The 8701-nt window shown below is 45.3% G+C and overlaps 1 protein-coding gene across 1 annotated transcript in view; it reads left to right on the forward strand.

Annotated features, from left to right (window-relative positions):
- Window positions 1–8701, forward strand: part of DNAH9 (dynein, axonemal, heavy chain 9) — a gene marked incomplete at its 3' end in the record, with an annotated part of 68655 nt that overhangs the window by 29179 nt on the left and 30775 nt on the right. Inside the window, exons 18-22 of the mRNA XM_009576100.1 lie at window positions 302–468; window positions 834–1704; window positions 3645–3775; window positions 4907–5033; window positions 7916–8068. Of these exons, the coding sequence (XP_009574395.1) occupies window positions 302–468; window positions 834–1704; window positions 3645–3775; window positions 4907–5033; window positions 7916–8068 (1449 nt within the window). The remainder of the gene's footprint in view (window positions 1–301; window positions 469–833; window positions 1705–3644; window positions 3776–4906; window positions 5034–7915; window positions 8069–8701) is intronic.

The raw sequence follows: 8701 nt of genomic DNA on the forward strand, positions 1-8701 counted from the left end.
TTGAACCATCATGGGAGCCCAGGACCTAGTCTGGGACCCTTCTTCTGAAGTTATTGAACATGTTTTTACAATCAGAGCAGTCAGTTATAAAGTCTCAGTCTTCATTAGTCTTCAAAATTGAATAACTCGTAAGTTTTATCCCAAATTGTGTGTTTAGCCTTTGCATCACAACAAAACTTCCTTACAGTTTTAGACACGGAATCTGTTGCTTTTCCTGTTCTGTGATTATCCATAAACAGATCAGATGCATCTTATATTGAATATCAAATACTGCCTACTAGCATTTAAATTTTGCTTGCAGGAGCTGCCAGAAAAATGGAACAATATAAAAAAGCTGGCGATTGCTGTGAAACAGCATGTGGCTCCTCTGCAGGCAAATGAAATGACAGTTCTGCGCAAGAGCTGTGCGATGTTTGATGTTGAGCAGCACAGATTCAGAGAGCGATTTCGGAAAGAAGCACCGTTCAGGTATGGGCAAATTATAGCATCAGAGAAGCCCCGGGAAAAAAAAGTGTTATGGGATCATCTCTGAGTGTCCTGAGGACATGTGCTCGAGTCCTTGCATACATTTCCTACCTTCTCACAGTGTGGTATCTGTTATGCCCGGGTGTTTTGTCCCTGGGAACACTGTCCAGTGTTAGCAAGAGATTGAATTTGGATGCTGAGTGTACAGTATTGCTTTAAGGTGGCGTCATTAGTGCCATGTGGCTGTACTATCAGTACGTACTGTAGATGTTTCATTTCTGCTTTGCCTCTTAGAGGCACCGTTTGTTTTATGTTTTCTTTAGAAGTTGTTACAATATCACTTATGGAAAATAAACATTTCTTTCTAGGTTTGACACCGAAAAGCCTTATCAACTGCTGGATGCAAAGCACATTGAGATTAAACAAATGGAGTCAACCATGACCTCGATTTATGAATCAGCTGGTCTGTTTGAAGTCATGGTGCCAGATTATAAACAACTGAAGCAGTGCAGAAAGGAGCTGGGTCTTCTCAAAGAACTCTGGGATATGATCTCCCTTGTGAACACTAGGCTTGTTGACTGGCAGACCACCAAATGGGTGGATATTAATGTGGAAAACATGGATCTGGAGTGTAAAAAGTTTGCAAGAGAGATTCGGAATTTGGATAAGGAAATGAGGGCATGGGATGCTTTCACTGGGATAGACAGCAAGGTGAAGAACATGCTGACGGCCCTGAAAGCTGTGGCAGAACTTCAAAATCCCGCCATTAGAGAAAGACACTGGAATCAACTGATGCAGATGACGGGTGTGAGGTTTGTGATGGACTCAGACACCACCCTGGCTGACCTCCTGAAGCTCAACCTGCATAACTTTGAGGATGAAGTTCGTGGCATTGTGGACAAAGCAGTGCGAGAAATGAGTATGGAGAAAGTCCTGAAGGAGCTAAAAATGACTTGGAGTACCATGGAATTTCAGTATGAGCCTCACCCCCGGACGAACATCCCATTGCTGAAGTCAGATGAGGAACTCATTGAAACTTTAGAAGACAACCAAGTGCAGCTGCAGAATTTAATGACATCCAAATATATTGCTTTCTTCTTGGAGGAAGTGTCTGCATGGCAGAGGAAGCTGTCCACCGTGGACTCCGTCATTTCTCTCTGGTTTGAAGTGCAGCATACATGGTCTCATTTGGAGAGCATATTCATAGGTTCAGAAGATATACGGGCACAGCTTCCCGAGGTATGAAACCCAAAATCCTATTTTTCCTGTTTGGAAAGTGTTGAAGAAAACCCTATTTCGTATAATGGAGGCTTATCTATAATGCCAAGTTCCCCAAAGCTGGGCTTTTCTCCTGCTGCCTTACTTTTTTGGAGGGTCCCTTGGTGCAATAGCAGTTTTCCTAGTGCTGCCCCAGGATGTTTTTGTACTGTAGGTTGTGCTTGAGCCATACTGAGAAGCTGATTTTCTCCCCTCCACGGCTGCATAGAAAATACAGAGTTCCTGGAGACTGAGCACGAGGCTGCTAGCTTTCTTCAGTGCTGCAGGCATGTTCCTTCTTTCCTCGGAGGGGAAAGGACTGGGATAATTACTCAGACATTGCAAATCATCAAACCGGAGCTGGACCAGGCAGCTTTGGCAGCATCCCCTTCCCTGGCTTCAGTGCTGGTGCAGGGGGAGAGCAGCTGTTCTCTTACTCCTGCTTTGGAAAATGGAACAGAGTTGTCACTGGTGACCTCCTTGGGAGTATCTTTGAGTCCAGCTTCCAGTCTTATTTCAGATTCCCTTAATTATTAAGAAAATCTTCCGAGCTGGTTCCTGGCCCTGCAGACCACTCGCAGCTGTGCTGAGGAACCTGCCTTTCACTCAAGAGTGAACTGCAGTTGACTGTGTCACTGCTGTCCCCATCCACGTGCAGCGTCACTGACAGCACTGCCGGGGGACTGACATCCAAGAGGGGGTGTGCACAGCCCAGTGACACCCAGACGATATACTACTCTGTCTCCATCCCTTCACTCTGGTCTGCTTGGGCTGTTCCTCCCTCTGTTTTGGAGAGCGCTGGGCACACCTTGCTTCCTGGGCAATATATACAGGTGCTAATAACCAGTGCCCTGAAGGCTGTACCATGTGCCAGCAAGTTGTTAATATCCAACAGCTGTCTAATAGCATGTATGAAATCGCATCATGATTTAAATCTGCATCCTACTGGGCAGCTGTCTGCGTCTCAATACCCATCTGGCAGGTGGCGCAAACCAGCAGCCTCTTCCCTTCCCTGGAAAGAAACTTGAAGCTCAAAACCTCTGGAGGCTGAGCCTCCTCGGGATGCATCAAGGGCTGGGGGAGGATGTGCTGGCAGGGCACGGGATGCACATCTGAAGCTGGCTACGTGGCTTGTGTGCAGGGAGGGCTCAACCCTCCAGCCAGAGCCTTGCTACTGGGGCCGAACACAGGTTAACGTGGAATTGTTACCAGGAAAGCTTGGAGCACTTATATTCAGTGTCCCGGCTCACTCAGGAGGCCTGGCTTGGGAAGAAGGGAGGAGCAGAGACATTTTGAACATAGCTTTATTTATTTTTCACTGTTAACTCCAGAAATTCAGGGTCCCTGTTAGGTGCAGAGCATAATTGTCAGCATGCTCCTCTGCTGCCAACGTGGGGTTTCCTTGGCCTTACTCAAGGCAAGGAAGGGCTCTCCTCTGCAAGTGTCATCGTACCCATTTCAGGGATGGGCACTGGGACTCCTACGTTGTAGCAAGAGAGGAGGAGTGAACTCACATGGAGTCGGTAGCCTTTCCCCCATATGGGAGCACCTCCTGCTGCTGTGGCCAGGGAAACTCGGTATTTCATCTGGACACGGGAGAGGAAGAATTATGAGGAGACATTCAGAGGGGAATTCAATCCCATGAAAATGGTTGCTCCTAGGCATTGGCTTCTGCATGGATCACTTTATCCACGGCCCCTTTGGGATACAGTGAGAAGGCAGCGAGTGCCCGATTGGAGACTTGTTTCGGGCACATGGATGGAAAAGCCCTTCTGAAATGGTGGAGAGGTCCCTCTGCACCAGACAGGAGGCTCTCTGCAGAGAGTCTTTCCCCTCAACCCAAAGACAGCACCCAGAGGATGGGATATTTTAGCACAAAATTAGTGTTTTACAGTGAATGTGTTCCTTGTATTGCTTTTTAGGACTCCAAACGCTTTGAAGGGATTGATGTGGATTTTAAAGAACTGGCCTATGAAGCTCAGAAAACCCCAAATGTAGTTGAGGCCACCAATAAACCAGGTCTGTCCCAACAACTGGAGGACATTCAGAATAGGTAGGTAGAACTTCAAAAATCCCAGGATTTTGGCAGAGACTGGCATTAACCCTAATAAGTTTGTTTAACCTGTGCTCCAAGGCTTTCTTCCTAGACTGTGCATTCCTTGCATTCACAAGTCACAGCATTTCTGATCTTTCTTGAGTCTTTTTATTTGTGATCCATCACCCTGAAGCCCCCAAAGTGGAGTCTGGCTTTGTGTACATGAAAATTCTTATCCTGAATATTGATTTGCTCACATACAAAGCTAGGCATTCAGCTGGTTTTAATAACACATGGCCTCACTGCCACCCCCAATACAATGTCTTAAATACCTATTTAGCAGTCCAAGCAGGGATATCTGCAGCAGAGCTGAGCCCATGTTCTTTAATTTAAGAAATTATCTCTGCGTGTATACCCTTGACACATGGTATAACTAGACTCTCTGAGAAAGACCTTAAGTGTCCTGAGATGGATACACTTCTCACTTAACATGTGAGCTTGTCTACCTGGCACACACTTAAAAGTTAATATGATAGCTGTTGTGTGAGTAATAACTATCCATTTAAAATAAAGGTTTATTTTATTTTTCAATCACATAAGGCCAATGTTCCTCACAGAGGACTAGCTGCATGTTATTTATGAAGTTTGTAAGATCAGCAGCAGTTTAGCATGTAAACACTGAAAGATTCATTTTAGATTGGTGCAAACAAGTTTCCTTTCAGGCTTTGCAAACACAAAAAGCTGAGTAGGTCTGAATCAGACTTTAAAATGTGGCTCATTAGAATAAAAGCAGTTATGGAAACTTTCATCCCAGTGTGAAATCACCTGTGGCAGTTATGAGCTTGTCTAAAACAGTAGGTCAGACTGCAAACCCTTTCTAGCCTCTTCTTCCACCTGTGTTTCTGCTTTTTTATGAGGCTTTTCTGACTCAGGCTGTTTGACCCTTGGGAGTAAAGAGAGATCTATGAGTTACTATGTGCTATGTTGATCTTTTTGGAAAATGCTGTAGAGAACCAGCCTACAGGTTCACCTCATGTCTGGCATTTCCCCATGGAGATAATCTGCTTGATAACCCAAACTGTAGCATGAAGCGTGAAAGGATTTTTACCCACCTGTCCTGGGCTCTGTTTATCTGCTTTGTCTTCCCAGGTTGTCTCTGTGTGAGAAGGCTTTGGCTGAATATTTGGACATGAAGAGGTTGGCCTTTCCCAGGTTTTACTTCATTTCTTCTGCAGATTTATTGGATATTCTTTCCAATGGCACCAACCCACAGCTGGTAAGCCTTGTACTGCATCACCTTTGCATTTTCCAGCTGTCAGTAATGTCATGGTGGAAGATGCTGTCTTGGGACTCTCCTGTAACTTATCCTTTCTTAAGTGCTTTTTCTCGCACCCTCACTTGAAGTAATAATAACTCTTTCACGGCTGGCCTTCATCTGTCATCTTTGAAAGGCAACATGTGCACTGTATGTTGTCTCATCTAACCCTGGTGATGCTTGCAGATGGTTCTGAAAGGGTTGCACAGAGTAGAGCTATGTTTCTGATGCCATAAAAACAGTGGTTTTCTTTCTGCTGGGATACAGTGAGGTTGGAGGAAACCATCATTCTTGAGGATCTCAACTAAAAGTTGTTGCTGACTTTGGATCCCCAGCCTGGGATGCCACCAAACAGCATCTGCTGTTGGAAGAGCCACAGACTGGGCATTCAAATGTGGAAGTGTTGACAACTGATGGCTTTTTTTAGACAGAAGATGCATTTGCTAGTCCGCCACTTTTTTCTTCCCCCATGCAAAAGCCTTTGGGAAGTCCTGATTATAGGGGGAGAGAACACAACCTGAAAGACGTAAGACAGCTGGTGGTCAGATAGTGGCTATGGCCAAAGGCAAGCAAGTAGATCTCTTGGGTTGCCATCCGTGCCTGCGCAGCTCAGGGGCCAGGCCAGGTATCTGACCTCCTGCACTGGGCTTCTGCGCCATCTGACTGAGGAGGCTCCTCCTCTCCAGGCTGGGTTTCTGGGGACGGTGCCTGAATGCCAGGTGTGGGAAAATCACTCCAAATATACCATTCCTCCTGTTGACTTTGGTGGATTGCTGGATCATCCTGTGGAGGAACTTGTAGTAACCTTCCTGTTTTAGGAAATGGCTTCACTGTGCTCTTCCCCCAATTCCCCAGAGGAGCACAGACACTTTCTATCCCCCAGTGGGCAGAGTTCAGAGGATTCAGTCCTGCAGATGTTTTTCCATACAAAACATAGCAGCGTTAGGGTTGATTATTAGTGCTACAGCACTTGCTGTCAGGAAACCTCATCCACTTTGCCTGGCAATGCTGTGCTCTGGCTGACCTTCTTTGGGATGCATTATATATCCTGAGGTTGGTATGTAAAACCAATCAAAATGTTCACAGCAAATGGAGATTGTTTGATAAGGAATGAATTCCTTATTCCATCTTTCAGTACTGAGTAATCTCACCTTCTTCAAGCTTTTAATCATTTTCAGCATTCATGTGAGTACATGAATGGAGCAGGTTTGCACGTGCATTTGGAAATGCTGGGTTTTGCCACTAACCTTTAACACTGCTTGTATCTGTTTCTGCTGCTGGGTGATTTCAGCCTGCAGAGTATCATAAACCACTGGAAGCAAAGCAAAGATACTGTGTTGAAATGCGCCGTGGAGTAAGAAGAAATTCCTGGAGTTTTCTGTTATTCAAAACTATTTGCAGTAAAATCAAAATAAACGCCAAGTAGGATCATACATGGATACACCCTCAGCCTTTCCACTGTAGTTTCAAAGTCTGATAATTCCTAAAGGAGGATTAAATACGCAGTGATATTATCCTCTTGAACTGGGTATTGAACTTGTGCAGATTCAGGTGTATTCAGGGCTCTGGTGGCAGGATTGCACCAAATGTTGGAGTGCATCCGAAGCCCTGCAGACTGGCCGGGGTCTGGGAACAGACAGTGGGGATTTGTGAGCAGAAACTTATAGATGTAAGAAAAGGTTTCTATGGTTTACTTAAGATTTGAAAGGAGATATGCTTATCTGGGGGGAAGCTGAGTGCCCATTGTTTCTCAGAGGTACTTAGCACCTTCCAGGATTTGGCCCTGCTTGAACGTGTGTAAGAAAACTACCGAGCTACTGCAGGACAGCTTGTGAGAAGGAGCGTTGTAACCCTTTGTGAGTCAGTGAGTAAGAATTAAATGGACAAGTCCACCCGTCTTTCTCTGAAAGCATTAGAGCACCAGGCATCACGGACTGTTCTCATTTCTCATCCCGCCCATGGGAGTCTGTCCCTCTCCCTGTCTCTGGCTGTCATTGAGAGAGGCAGCTCCTGTCTGGAACAGCTTTGTGAGCTGACCCTTGATGTGGGAACATCAGTCCTGGGAGAAGCCCGCCTTTGTCGGCAGTGGTGTGTGACACATGCAGTGATTTAGTTGTGTGTTATGTAGTGATCTAGAAGAAGTGTTGATGACCTGCTCAGCTCCCAGCAGGCAGGTGCTGATGTTGAGAGCCTGCAGCAGCGATGCTAACATTTCCCTGTTGGCTTTTCAAACTCAGCCGAGTGTGAACAGGACAGGACTGAATTATTCTTTTCCTTCTGGAAGAGTGCTTTTGGTCAAGATGGGGGTTCTGTAGAAGGTCTGGGTTGTTGAGCTGTTTATCATGGGTCTTGGGCAGAAATAAAGGTCTTTCTTCTCCATGAAGGAGAATTCAGGACTTTTCATTGGCACAAAATTGATTTCTAGTAGTGAAAAAACAGAAAGGTTCATAGTGAAGAAAACTCCACAGTGTGCTGAGAATAGGATGAGATGGAGCAATGGCTAGAGACCTCTCATCACTACATATAGGAAAATTGAGGCTAGGAGGTCATGCAATGTTTGAAGGCTTTCTGTGCTTTTGCCCTGCATGGGAGATTTCCCAATGGGGAAATATGATTTATTAAGGCATGTCTGTCTTCTGCATCATGTAGAAACAGGTGGAAGTATTGGGAGAGACAGCAAGAGGCTTGTGTTGGCAGTATCCTAGCCATGTATGAGAAGATGTGGTGCTACCAAGATGTCCAAGATCATGCTTTGTGAACATGATTGTGCCTGTGACATGAATGGTGATCTCCATTCTGCTTGTCCTGTCTCAGTCGCTTTATTGACACAATTACTTTTGCAGGTGCAACGTCATCTTTCCAAACTCTTTGACAACTTGGCCAAGATGAATTTCCAGCTGGACTCTGAGCAAAAGGCAACCAAGGTTGGCCTGGGAATGTACAGTAAAGAAGAGGAATATGTCAGCTTCAGTGAACCCTGTGACTGCAGCGGGCAGGTGAGAGGGAAGACCTTGTCTATCAAAACTGTCCAGTGGAGTCTGCTCTTCTGCCCCTTGTGTGGGCATCTGTAGCCAAGACAGTGTAGAGCTTCACTACTCTTTTTTTATGTGTGAGAAAGGCTGGAAGAGGTGGTGTGTAATTTAATTCCTCCTTATACCACAGCTCTTGGTCCGACTCTGGGTAAGTCCTCACTAAGGTGGGGCATAGCTGTTGCAGTCCACAGTGAGAGAAAGGGCTGTGGCCTTCTTCTAACTAGGTTTTTTTATTTGAATTTTTCGAAGACATTTTGAAGGTTAGTGTTACAGCTTGTAACAAATATCCTTGGTAACGGAGGGGATGCAGACTGAAAATAGACTAAGCTATTCCATAGTACATCTGCATGGGTATCTTTTGAAAAAAAAGGCTTTTTTCCTGTTTTCCGAATCTTCCTTCTTTCATAGGATGAGTTAAAGTACAAAATTTAAGAATCAAACTACTGCTCAGCTTATCTCTCCCTGTAGTTGCACCTTTCTCCATGGACTATAATAGGAAGCTAAAGTACATAATACCAGCTACTGAGCTCCCCAGTGATGGAGCTTGCTGCATTTAACTATCTTCTCAGTGAGGGCTTTACAGGAAATTCAGCAGGA

This window comes from Fulmarus glacialis, unplaced genomic scaffold, assembly GCF_000690835.1.
Source record: "Fulmarus glacialis isolate BGI_N327 unplaced genomic scaffold, ASM69083v1 scaffold9644, whole genome shotgun sequence".
NCBI classification, from domain to species: Eukaryota; Metazoa; Chordata; class Aves; order Procellariiformes; family Procellariidae; genus Fulmarus; species Fulmarus glacialis.